General features: G+C 31.4%; 3 protein-coding genes across 5 annotated transcripts in view; 2 read left to right on the top strand and 1 right to left on the bottom strand.

The window, feature by feature from the left end:
* The window catches only part of LOC119667770 (cdc42 homolog), a 324,819-nt gene that overhangs the window by 149,409 nt on the left and 161,229 nt on the right, over positions 1–14,181 (top strand). The window lies entirely within an intron of this gene.
* On the bottom strand, positions 230–4,261 carry LOC119667766 (exportin-5-like). The gene is made up of 3 exons (XM_038077074.1): positions 4,223–4,261; positions 424–4,161; positions 230–365 (listed from the first exon to the last, which is right to left on the bottom strand). The coding sequence occupies exon 2, from the start codon at positions 4,143–4,145 to the stop codon at positions 456–458; it is 3,690 nt and encodes a 1,229-aa protein (XP_037933002.1). The 5' UTR covers positions 4,146–4,161; positions 4,223–4,261; the 3' UTR covers positions 230–365; positions 424–455.
* LOC119667765 (protein ELYS homolog) lies at positions 4,356–13,132 on the top strand. Of its 3 annotated transcripts, XM_038077071.1 has the most exons (10): positions 4,356–4,440; positions 4,719–4,897; positions 4,957–5,523; positions 5,694–6,007; positions 6,067–6,427; positions 6,499–6,689; positions 6,771–7,110; positions 7,167–7,711; positions 8,616–12,764; positions 12,834–13,132. In XM_038077071.1, the coding sequence occupies exons 2-10, from the start codon at positions 4,801–4,803 to the stop codon at positions 12,954–12,956; spliced, it is 6,687 nt and encodes a 2,228-aa protein (XP_037932999.1). In that variant the 5' UTR covers positions 4,356–4,440; positions 4,719–4,800; the 3' UTR covers positions 12,957–13,132. The 3 variants fall into 3 exon arrangements, with proteins under 3 accessions (XP_037932999.1, XP_037932998.1, XP_037933001.1); XM_038077070.1 differs by lacking the exon at positions 4,356–4,440 and having other exon boundaries at positions 4,653–4,897; XM_038077073.1 differs by lacking the exon at positions 4,356–4,440 and having other exon boundaries at positions 4,653–4,897; positions 4,969–5,523.

Genomic DNA, 14,181 nt, shown 5'->3' on the forward strand with positions numbered 1-14,181 from the left:
TTTTCGTTATATTATTTCGTTGAAACATGAATTATATTATTTATTTATACGAAAAAACCATTCTGAAAAATATTTAGAGTCCATAATTAATTTTCATTTATTTCACATCTTACTTATTTAATATAAAATAAATACAATTTTTATACAAAAATAAACAAAGCATGCAAAAATTGTATGTTTTTAAATTTAAAATAAATAAAAGAATATTTTTATATAACGTTTCTTTAGATTTAAATAATATTAAAAATAAATAATTTTTATTTAAAAAATATTCTATTATAAAGTTATTGTAATTCGTATTTTGGAGAGCCACATTCAAACGTATTTGTACTGTTCAATTTAGAATTACATACAAGTCTTTTCATCTGAAAGTAGTTATAAATAATTATAAATATAGTAATGGAATTTTGTAAATGCACTAACTTTATGTGCTGATAATTATTTATTTATTTGGGTCATTTGCTTGTATGAAAAAGATTTGGTAAGCCTAAATTTTGGTGTGTTTCGATAAGGTCGATAGAATGTTTTATATTCTGTGACTGCATTGGTGGTAAATTTGATATTTGTATTTCGTGTCGAAATAATTGATTAATACTTCGCCCAACAAGATGTGTAGTAATCTTTTTAAAAAGATCCTTCTTCGTTTTATCAACCTTATTTCCTTTAACTGAGGCTACAGACATTTTTTCTTCAAATTTTCGAATATCAGCTATATTAACGCTTGGTACATACTGTAATATTTCTGTAAGCACACAAAATCTCGGTCGCAATAGTTCATAAAATTGTACCCCAAGTGTTATAAGTCCTGCTTGGTTAGTTTCATGTTGTCCATGTATTTGGAGCCCTTGTAAAACTGCAGTAAAGGCACTTGCAGCTTTGTTAACATCGATGAGTTGTTCAGCAGCTAAAAACCGCATGACTGGAGCTAATATATTAACAGCCTTTTTACTACAAATACCGTCATTCCAAGATAGTGCACTTAGTAAAGTTCTTAAAATATAGTTACTAGTAATAGTATTTTTTAGTAATTTCGCTCCTAAGTCACTTATAATATCCGATAATAGTGCTGACTGTGTAGCACGAGAATGAGTAACGCCATCCATTGAATGCTCGTCGTGATCCATTACATCAATTGTGGTACAAGCGACATTATCTGCGCTTATCTGACCACCAACTAGTGCTATTTTTAAAATATCTAAGTATTCTCTTGTAAGGGTTCGATTTAACATATCTTCTAATACCTCTTGTGAATCGTTTAGTTCTTCACTGAGCTGCCCGGATTCATATAGAGATGTTATGTAGCACCATCGTGTCATTAGTCGGTCACACATTAGAGGTGTAATATGGACAAATAAAGGCAAAAGAACTGTATCGTAAAAAGCAGGCGGACACGAATAAACAAATGGTTTAAAAAATACACGAATTATAGGACGTAAGCGATGATCAGGAACTTCCTCTAAAGAGGCAAAAACACTACTTATTAAGGCTTCTGCAATACATTGTAGTTGATACAAGTCTCGTCCCAAAGATGGACCAGTCGATCCCAGCATATGATAGCATCCTTCATAAATTAATGTCATAAAGTGCTGCATTTTATCAAATGGGGTGTGTTGTTTTTTAATTGCAGGGTCCAGTGGATCAGTAGGCACGCTGCATACACCCATCAAGTTTTTCTTTTCATGTTCCAACATTGTATGTATATTTTTGTATCCATCAGAAAGTGTTTCCAGCGCTTCACGCCTAAAGAGCTCATTCAATATGCGAAGTAATGGTAGAATGTGAGGCAATAAGGGAATAATATAAGGTGAAGCTGGATTGCGATATATAGGATTTCCAAGTTCAGTGAATCCAACAACAAAACCACCACGTGAAGCACGATCAGGATCATCAGGCCATGAACATCGCTTAATTACACCAAGCACGATATACAATGCTTCTATAATGTTTCCTCGATTGGCACAATTTGGGTCACTTTCAAAAGGATATACTGGAGCTTTGTTTAAACCCACATAGTTCATAAAATCAAATGCCGATTTAAATACATTTGAAAATGTTGTCCAGCGATGCAAAACGTCCTTCAATATATCACCTATAAATGCAGACTGACGTTCGTAATCACAGAAATGATTGGAAATAAGTATAAGTGCTTCCTGCAAAGTAATTCTTTCCATTTTGCTTATTTGATGTTGAGGTTGTTGTACTATAGTCTTCACGTGTAAATTTATTTGATCGAAAACTGGTAACAACAACAATGGATATTTATGGCCTAACTTTACCATTAACGATGCCGCATGCCGACGTAAATTTTTACATGCTTGTAGACGATTCGAATTTTCTTTCGCATAGATATGCTTGTCATTATACACCAATGCCGTAAAAATTTTATCCAGCACTCTCGGCAAAAGTGAAACTCCACTCATAGCAACTACGTTGTTAGAACTTATTTGACAAGCAGACATACTAAGAAAAACAAAAAGCGCTGATATACACGACAACAATACAGAGAGTATCAATGGATTGTTTGTTTCTATTTTTAAACATTGCTCAAGAAGTTGTAAGCCTGATTGCACTGATGGACGTTCTGATACCATTAATATACGGCTGACTACACTATCAATTACAGAAACAAGAGCTTCCCATTCTAAATAAATTGGGTCTTGAACACTACAAGATTCATTTCCTGTTTCGGTATGAGCTTTTGATAAGCGAACATTCAACCATTGTTCACAGCATGCAAATGTGATAAGCGGTTGTATCAATGTTGTTTGTCTAAATAGTTCCAGGATATCAGCACGACATCGATGATAAAAAATAGCAAATTCTTCTTCACTGTCAAATTCTAAACAAATATATGCTGCCGTGCTTATATTCAGTGGTATGGTACGACTATTTGGATACGATGTTTTAATAATTTTAGGTGCAATAACTTCAATGAGTTTTTGCACGTATATATTTATAACATTATCTTTTGCAATGGCATCGTGCTTAATCAGAATATTCCATATAAGACAAGCACCATGAGTTATAGTCAAAGAGGGATGTCGTGTCAAAGATAAAATGCATTCTAAAAAGATTTCAAAATGAGGAGGTCTATGCATTGTACCTTCTTCCTTTCCCCAAAGTACATACAATTGCTGAGCCATTCCATTTAAAACAGTAATTATTTTTTTTAAAAATATGTGATTTTGTTCAATAGACGTAGGAACTGTTAAATCTGGTAATACTTGGCTAGCACTGAATATATAACGCATTAATTCCTCTCCAAACAACATTAATAATGGTTTCCTTTCTTTTAACTGTCCTTTCCGATTTGTAATTTGCGACAAACATTCAGCGGAGTTACATTGAAAGGCCTTATCGTTTAGTAGTATACATAGTATTTGAAGCAATTTACCATTGCTACACATAATATGACTTATTGAAACCCACTCAACAAATCCAGTTACAGTTAATAATACCATATCCACAACGCGACTATGAGCTTTAGCTCTTTGATAATTTGTATGTGTTGTAGCTTCGCGAAATGCAGTCACATGGAGTTCCACAAGCCGTAAAAAAAATTCAAATATATCATTCATGTTATTCGTAAGAGCTTGGTACATATCTTTTCGACGTTGATTTGACTCTATCGTCTGAAGTATCGCAACATCTTCCACTAATCTTAAAAATACTAAAAGTACTAACTCTGTTTGACATTCTCCTTTTGTACATGCTTCGGAAAGTTCGGATAATAGACTTGTCCATTGCTGTGGCCATTCTCTCTTTATCATTTCAACAATTATACGCGATAATGCATCTTTCAAATGAGCTAAACTGGCGTCCTCTGCAGGACCTACTCCCAATAATAGCAACTTCATGGCATTTTCTTTAATAAATATTTTTTCTTCGTGTGCGATGCAATTCCACTTCAGCTTAATAGTATACTCCATTAGCTGGAGTCCAAAATGTTTGACATTTTGTCCAAAGTGAGGTGCACTAGCTAAGTATAGCCCTACTTCAGCACATAGAGGAGATTCCTCTTTAAATCGTTCGCAAGCAATGTAAGCTTCCATACGAGCTTGTTGAGTTGTTTGTGGATGCATTATCAAGTCAACGGCTTTTGCAAGCTCCTCAGCTAAAGCAGTTGTTGATGAATGTTGTGTCATTGTTTTGTGATTTCAACTGTAAGATTAGAATTTAGATGTTATTTCTCCTTTACATTAAAAATTCTATTATTACTCACGTTCTTCTCCTTTACATTAAAAATTCTATTATTACTCACGTACTTCTCCTTTAAATTTAATTAAATAAATTAAATTTTACAATCGGACATTGAATTTGAATTTTTTTTATTATTTATATTAATTTGTTTGCATCATAAATTCAAGAAATTCATTATATACAAAAAATGTGACATATTTTTTTCCAAAAACTTCGGCATAACACACTTTGTTCGAAAAAGTAAGTTATGTTCGGGTTGCAAAGATGTAATATTTTTTATGCAAGTGTTTTATTTTGATTTATATTGTTTGTATACATTTTGATATTTTTAAAATTTTATGTGGATGTCTGATTCTTTATAATTTATTTTTAATTTTAAGTCTATTATTGAAAATTAAAAAAAATTTTTTTTGTATCAAACAAATTTATTTTAAAAATATGTTTTGAAATACGACCATTCAATATATAATTTAAATACTCACTGAACGTACTATATGTATATTGAACGATTGATTTAGATAAACGAAGTGGCGCGGTGGTAAAGCAAATGTATTTCAGAACACACTTCTATGAAAACATAAATAAATATTGAAATGAAAAATGGATTGGTATGAGATTGATGTTGATGCAGAAAATTGTGTAAAATTTAATGAAAACTCTCTGCCCTGGGAAAATCATGTACTAAATAATATTGGTGGTAAGCATGAAATTCTTATTAAATTGTAATAAATGAATATTTTGTTAAATTTTTTTAAGCGAATGATCTAGGTGGTGTTATTAAAAATGGCGAATTGGCTTATCTTGCAAATAATTACAAACTTAAAATTGTATCTCTTCGAAATGGTCAAGCAGTATCATCGTATGAATTTTTAGAGGAAAACGGCTTTGGACATTATTGTATTCGGCATATATGTGAAATTTTATGCGAAAAGCTTGGAACTATATTAGCAATTTGTTTACATAATGTTAGAACTTTTAAAGACAGTGTTGTTGCGATATATTCTGTTGAACAGAACAGAATTTTTGAATCTTTTGCATTGGAATTTAATATTTCCATCATATATTATATATCGCCACCAGTTTCGAAGAAGTCATTACTTCAACGATTCGATGGATGCCTGGCAATTGGCTCTGCTTCAGGAACTTTAGTACTGATAGATTTAAATTTAAGCAAAACCATGTCGTCCCACCAGCTTGAGTGTGAAGACCACAATTTAAAGAAAGATTGCCGATTTGTAAATTATACACAGCCTTTTGAAGAATCACTTCGACAGTTTGATGAATGTAGAGCTAAACAGGTTCACTTTGGTATTCAAATGGAAGGTAAAAAATTGCAAAAATATAATTAACGTTTCTAAATAAAGAAAGTTTGTGAAATCAATAGAATTATTACTTTTATTAAATTATGGATTTAGAATTTTCACAAGTTTTTTTTATGAAATATAATTGTGATAAGGTAATTAATTTTCAAACATATTTTTTTTTATCTATAGTGTTGGAACTTTCGAGTTGTGTAACAAGTATATTGCCAATTAATATTTCAATGTCGCTAGCAGTTGGATACGCAGATGGTAAATTGGTTATTTATGATATGATTGATTTAGAGATATATCATGTTGCTTTACCGCATCCAATGCAAAATAAATCACCGTTAGTTAAAATGGATTATTTGGAGCCTCCAGACGATCCACGTTCATGTTTATATATTTGGACTATGCATGAAAGCCCACATCATTTGACAGCTTCTTTACATACGTTGACATATCAAACACGTTTAACCGATAAAGATGGTCATAATAATTATAAGGTAAGGTTGTTACTATTTAACATATAGTAAAAGTTCAATAATTTCTTAAATATTTTAAGGATTTTATAAGTGGATCAATATGTTTGCAACTGCCTTTAGAACCTACAAAAAGTCATGCCTTATCTTGTCAATCAATCTACAAGTTTCGTGACGAGAATGATTCTTTTTGCTTATCTGTTTTAACATGGTATTCCGACATCGAAGAAAAAATTAAGCTTGTAGTATTCGATTTAAACCAATGGTACAAAGAGGAAATGCCAATAACAGTAAATCAGCGAAATTATAAAACTTATTTAGCTGGTTTTATATTAAGTGGAATAGATTGTGTCTTATATTCTTTTGTAAGCCCCAATAGTATTGCTCCTTTCAATTCAATTCAGCGAATTGAAAACCATTTTTTTCCGAATTCATTAAGTTTTGGTATGTTTCTATTTTTAACTTACAACTCCATAATTAATTAGAATTGTCAAATATTTATTATTAAAATGAAGATTGCGTACTACTGCTTCCAAATTGTTATCAAAGCTATAGATGGGAGGGGATTCAAAATAAAGTGATTAATCTCTTACGATGCAGCAATTCTTCAATATTCCTTGAACAGGATTTATATTATAATGAAATACTACGAACAGGACTATTACCTCAGTTTTTTGAATTAAACACTAACAAATTGGATTTAAGAGTACGTAATTATGAACATTAAAAACTTAATTTAAAAAATTTTTTTTAATATTGACTATTTGAACTTAATGGGTTTTTTTAGAAAGAGAAATATTATGCAATATTGTCAGTGGCATTGGAAAATAATTGTGTTAATCTTTTACGTGATTGCGTCAAGAGCTGGAGTGATGGTAGTTTTATGGGTAGTGTAACTGAAGTTACTGGGCTATCTGTTACGTTAATGACTCAATGGATTATGAGTCGAGCTACTAGTATAAAAAAACGTTGCAACGATTTATGTAATGGAGTTTTTGATTACGTTGGGTATTCACTTGATTCTAAGGGACAAAAGGAGTTGGGGTTTCTTTCACGTCAATTAAAACTATTAGCAGATCTTGTAAATTTAATAATATCTTTATCTAAGCAAAAATTATTAACAAAAGGTATAATTTATTTAAAAAACGTAAGTAGGTAAACTAATAAATAGACATTCTTATAGATTTAAAAGAGAAGCATGTGCATTTACAAGCAGCCGCTGAATATCATGAAGTTTTGCTATGGTTATTCAATATTGGCCTATTATCGGAAGTCTCACCTAAAATGTCTCAATCTGATCAATTAGTATCATATCCTTATTCAACGTTAAAGGACATATATTCCAGAAAACGTATTCGTTTTGCTAACATCAATGATAGTTTTGTATCAAAAAAAACGGGAAGCTGTCGTCTGTTATTTATTGATGCTTTTATTGATCATGAATGCAAAGGCAATATGTTAAGAGAGCATTGGTTGGAAAATAATGGTAATGGTCTATATCCTCCAACATCAATTGAATATATGTTGCGGTTGCTACTTATTCCTGAAATTGATTTTGATAAAAAGTGTGCAATTTTATTATATTTTTTATTGGATTTAAATATCGCAGTTGACGACGCATATAAGAACGTTGTAAATTTTATTAAGTTTCCAAGTGTTTTTAAAATGTCTGCATCCTTAATTAAAACAGTAGAAACGTTTTGGCATTTGGATCATGATCAGTATTTGGTACGTAGAATTAACAAAAAGCGTATTTAATTTTTTTAGTTAATGTCAGCAATTTAGAGTAAAAAACTTTCATTTTGATTTTATGTAAATTATATATAGATTTGGGTGGCCGTAATACATATGTATGGGGGCAAAAAAATGTGTTCAAGTTAATTTTATTAATCCAATCAGTCAAAAGTTCATATACAGTATCAGCAATTTCTTTTCCTACTGAAGATGTCATTTTTGGGATACCTAGCAAATGTATTCATGACTAACTAAAATGGGTAATCTCTCAGTTGTGTCCCTTCCTGTTATATCTGGAAGAACTTTTCCCTCCCACTGTGCAATACCACTCTGCAACTGGTAAACTGAAAATATTAAAAATAATGAATGTATTATAAAGATACTTGTATATTGACAATATTTCACACCTTAAAACTTAATTTAATATCCGTAGTTCGCTCCTTTCTGGTTAACTTGCGTTTGCCTTGTATTGTGGTGCGATTGAGTATACACTCATCGACAGGAATGTTTAATGCCTTTAGTAATAATTTAGTTAATTGTAGACCTTATTTAATTTGTGGTTTTTGCCTTATTTGAAAGCTAATATGCTAAAGATTAATTTTGATTTGGTACAAATAGTTATAGGTGAAATACATGCGAGATGAGAACGAAGAAATTTGAAAAAAGTGAAAAAAGTTGAATTTTTCCGAAGTTTAAGGTCGATGAGCGACCTCTAAATGCTATCCGATTAGTCTAAAACTTCACATTTAGTAGTTTTTTGAGTATTCGAATAAATTTAGTGGGTGGCATCTAAAATATGAACACATTCGTAAATAATGGCCACCCTAATATAGATATATTGTTTTATTTTTGTTAAGATTTTTTTTTTATTGTTTAATAATTATTTGTATATTTCCAGCTAGCCGTTAACGAGTTTATTTCACCATTCAACAATAATAATGACTATCCTCATTGGATAGTTGAGTTACTTATTGAAGCATTGCTTGCGCAAAAACAGGAATATTTAGCGTTACGTGTAATTGGTTCCTATCCTACGTTTGTTCCACCGATATTAAAACTTAAAACATTTCTTTTGAATGATTTATTATCTGAAGCTTTTCATTTTGCCCGATCTAAAAATGATGTTACTTTACTTGAATATTTTTTTACCTATTGCTTACGATCAGGAAAATATAGTGTCATACGAGAGTTTGTTCTGAGTGAAAGAGAAGGGCAACTAATTCAAAATCTCCTTAAACGTAACAATACTGATTATTCGGAAAGTCTTAATTTTGTTTATTTATTGCAAAAATCTAAATATATTGATGCTGTTTCTTATTTGGATGATCTTGCAAAATCAAAATATAATCATACAAAATTAGTTGCATCATATTTTGATACTCCAAATTTAGTATCGACTTTTAACATCACCATGACACCAGTTACTCAAGATTTAACTGACGTATTTTTTCGAATAAGAAATAAAATAAAGAAAAAAGAGACGGACAATAATTCTCCAGTACCGTTTAGTTGTCAATTAATAAGACAAAACGCTAATGATTTACTTGGAGGAATCTATCATAGTTCCGCTTTAAGTGCACATTTTGCAACATGTTACTTTGATGAAGTAAATGTAGCTATTAAACGTGATCCTAAAATAATTCTAAATCCAAACGATGCACCGTTTTTAAGAAAGCCTCAGTTTTTTAATTTACACCATTCGATGCCATTAAAATCCAACACTATCTCCTATCCACAAATATACAAACAAAGTGGCAAACGTTCATTAGCAGAAAGCGAATTAAAAGACGCGAATGAAGATTATTGCATAACAGTGAGATCAGAACATAATCCAAAAAAGAAACGTCGCTTAATTGGGCAAGAATTGATACATGAATTTTCTCAGTTTAAAGAAAAAACTGTAGACAATAATTATCAAAATACTCCTACACTTATATCTTATGATGAAAACCCAAACAATTTCTTTATCAAACCTATTACAAGCTTTAAACAAGGTATCGTGAAAAGTGGCAATAAGTGTAGTGAATTGCATAGTATTTTGAAAACACGAGTAAATGATGTAACAAAATTTTCAAAAAAATTTTTGGAAGAAGAAAAAAATATTCGTTTTCAATTATCATCTTTTGATAATAAAATTGATGTAGAAAATGAGAATAAAAATGGAATAGATAATTCTTTTGGTCCATTCGAGAATAATATATCAAAAAAGCAGATTCTTAGTAAAGATTATAAAAAATTTTCTAGTAATTTATCACTTCAAGAAAAGATTGATATGAAAAATTTGAAAAAAACTGTAATACACGATTCTGAAATAGAATATACTACAGAAGAAGATTTTTTCTTACCACTTTCAGTACAAAATACTTCTGTTAATTTGACAAAATTGGACTCGTCTGTATTTGAAAAAGATACGCTGGCACTAATATCTGAAAAAGGTCCCAAACCTCGAAAGCATATTATTCGTTCAAATATTGAGAGTTCAAATCTACTACTTACTGAAAAAATATGTAATGAAATTAAAATTCAACCAAACAAAGAAAAAATGAATTTGAAAAATATATTAACTGAAAAAGTTCAATCATTAAAGCAAGAAGCTGAAAACTCATATTTGGTTACTTGTAACAATAATGATTTAGCTTGTTTTTCAAATAGTAAAATAAATGAGTTTGTTCCGAAAATTTCTTCCTCAAAAGTTTGCGATACCCAACTGCAATTTTCACAGGAGCAATGTCAATCTAAACGCAATTTTTTAGATTGCACTACAATTGTTGAAAGTTTAACGCCTATGGAGTCAGCTGATGTAATCGTTGATGCTTTCAAAAACACACAAGAGATAGATAAAAATAATAAATTATTAAATAAATATAAAGAGTCTGCTAATGATTATAAAATGCTCGATACTACGTTGGATATGAGTGTATATGATTTCACTTTAACACAACCGACAGTTGAAGTCGTCAATGTTCGTAATATAGAGTCAGGTATTCAGGAGGAGACTAAGGCTGATCATAATAATATGAAGTTATTAAGTCATATCGATTATGACCAAAACACTAAATCAAGTGGTATATATCATAATAAAATTTATAGTAACGAGGATATTATTGAACTTGTATCATCCAATGATAACTCGCGGTCAAACAATGATGATTGCTTTCAGAGTAGTAGTAGTGATAAAAATAATATTTATCACAATCTTAACAATAGCAACAGTGAATCGGAGTCCAGCGGTGCAGAGTTATATGAAGATATAAATACAATATCTGATAGTTCAGATATTGATGAAGTAGAAATTATTGATGCTAAATGTACACCAATTGAAAACATTTTGGAAACAGAAAAGGACTATGTCAAGCAATCTTCAAACCACCAGCAGACCGACGTTGTTCAATTTTGTGACACACTTGATCCAATTAAACTTTGCAAGCCACATAATACAGATAACCTCTCTACACAAAATGACCACGTCATAAATTTAGATAAATTGAGTGATCAGGGACAACATCCCATAGAATATACAAATAATTTAGATACTAACGTTAAACTAATGAAGTCAAAGTCAAAGGAATTGTTAAGAAATAGAAATAAAAATTCCGAGAATGATGTTAAAGCCAAAACTAATGGAGCAGCAAATGATTTTAAAAAAGATATTAAAGAATTCAAGTCAGCCACAAATCTTAAAAATAAATATGATAAAATGTTGACGTCAAATACATGTTTTACTGAATTGAAAACTGCAGTTTCATTGCCTTTGATTACGAATTCTGAACTAAATTTGGATAATCCACCATTATCTGAATATAATAAGAACATATTAAAACAATCAAAAAAGGCGGCAGAAAATGAGGACGAAGCTCTCATTTCTGAAGTAAACGAAAACACTCAAAATTTTGTATTGGGAATTAGTGAAGATGAGGTTATTGACTATACAAATATTTTAGAGAACAGCCAATATAATAAAATGAAATCAAATGTTGATACTGTGATATCAAACGATACCAATGAGAGCACTAAAATTTTGAATGAAAAACACCATAATTTGTTAATGCAACAAAAAGATGATGATGTGGATTATGCAGAAAAATTAAAAAGCACATTTAAATATAATAATAAAGGTTTATTAAAAGATAACTATAATTCCACCATAGGTCGAAATAAACGAGGAATATCTTTACCGCTACAACACAATTTTAATGAAAATGAAGAAACTAACTATACAATTTGCACTCGCAAAATCCGTGCATCTTCGTTACAGCCGAAATCACCAAATGAACTGAAAATAACTAGATCACGAAGACATTCAAGATCTACATCGATTTCTGTAGACGAAGATGAAAAAAATCGATCGCCAACATTGATGCGTACACAAAACCGTTCTTTACGGAGAAGATCAGTAACTTTAGAATCAATTGTCGAAATTAACCCATTAATAGATTCACCCTCTACAAACACGCGTTCACGAACTCGTTATAGTTCAATTGATAGTGAACTTAATAATATTGAACAAACTTCATTGAAACGTAGGCGTACCAGTTCGGTTGCCAGCCATAAATCTGACCAAACTCCAAAACATACACGTCGATCAGGCATATCTAGTCAAACTGAAGTTCATACACCAAAATCTACTGGTCAACAAGCCATTTCAAAACCTAAAATTATTTGTGATGATGATCCAGATAACAGTCAGCCAAATGACAAAAAAAAAAATGTTAAAAATCAACATTCAGAGGTTTCACATAAAAAATCTAATAGCAGTGCCGAAAGTAGTAAAATTTTATCAAATACAGACATTTCACAGACTACATGCGAATATACAAATGCACGTCGATTAACCCGAGCACAGCTTTCCATTTTAGAAAAATCTTCTGCAACAGCTACAGATGTTTCGTTTGCAGTTACCACCAGAAGAGTCTCGAAAAGAGCTTCTTCCCATAACTCAGTAAACACTAATAACAGCGATAATGCTGATTCAGTATCATCACATATTGATAACTTATCTAAAATAGACGTTCCTCGTCGTATTACTCGTAGTTCAGCCAAGGACAAGGTAAATTACTTTGCATTATTCATTTCATATGCAACATAATTTGCATTTAAATAAATATTTTTATTCCAGGATGAAGTAGATGACGAACTAGTAAGTAATGCCAGTTCTAATTCAAGTAATAAACGATTGAAACAACGATCAAAAGAAAAAATTTCACCTAATATTAAACTAAATACTATACCAGAAAATTAATCGGCGAAGTTAATTTTATTTTATTATATTCTAAAATTTGATATAATTTTTAACTATAAAAGAACTTTGGCAATGGGTCTGTCGAGAAATAGAAATTGACTTTTAATTACATTTGAACACATCTACAAATTGAAAATCTTGTTAATTAAATTATTTAAATAAATTGTTTTTGGAATTAAAAATTATATTATTTACTTAGTTCGTTGACCATTACAGACGTGAGTTGTTGTTGCTGTAGAGCCCAATGGGACCTGTAAAGCAGATAACATGTAAAGTTTACAAGGCGAATGAATGGGTTGGGATGTGGATGGGTGGTGGTTGGAGGAAGGGCAGGTTGAATGAAGGGGAAGAAGTGGATATAATGTGGGTAGGAATTTCAATTGAGCCCAACCTGAACTTTGCTGTATTTTGATCTCTATTCAGCTAGGATTATTCTTGCTGCACTGGGGAGATTACGGAACATGGCGTCGTTAGAATGTCCATCTGTGTGGCACACAAGGAGGTACTGCTTAGACAGCGGTTGATTATGCTCTTTTACAAAAGGCATTTTCGATTCCGCAGAAAAGTGGTCAACATGCGACATATGATAGCAGCCGGTTTCAATCCCTAAGGCCGTGTATTCACCCTACTGAGCACATACATCCAGCTCAGTAGGGTTTTTTGTATTCACTTCAAGAGCAACCTGCGAGCGTTTTTAACACGTTTTGCGAGACTTAAACTGACCGCACATGGCTAAGGCATGTGCAGGAAAGGTCACTGTCGAGAACGGCACCAAGGATTTTTGGTTTGGTGGTTGTGGAGATCCTAAATTCACTGATATTAATGGGCAGAGTCATAGATACCTCTTTGGTTTAGGATGTAAAGAGGGTGGCAGAAGATTTGCTTGGTAATAGGTGAGGATTTCTGTCAGCCAAAACGATACCATATGAGAATGCATTCAGTTCATTGCACATTATAGAAGGGTTTTAGTCTGTAGTAGAGCCAACACTTTGTGGAGTTAAGGACAGATGTTTTGGCTAGGTCGTTTAACAAGGTAATATGGGAGACTGTATCCAATGTAATGATCAATTTTTGCAGCAGAAATAAAATTGATTTTATAGTGATGAGGACCTAGGATAAGGAATTAATTAAAACCACTGAATGACAAATATTTAATGGATATTACCTCGAATCTTCACGGCTGGTCAACAGTAATAATTTCAGTGGAGTTCTGTTGAATAAGATG

Source organism: Teleopsis dalmanni, chromosome 1 (assembly GCF_002237135.1).
Source record: "Teleopsis dalmanni isolate 2A chromosome 1, ASM223713v2, whole genome shotgun sequence".
NCBI classification, from domain to species: Eukaryota; Metazoa; Arthropoda; class Insecta; order Diptera; family Diopsidae; genus Teleopsis; species Teleopsis dalmanni.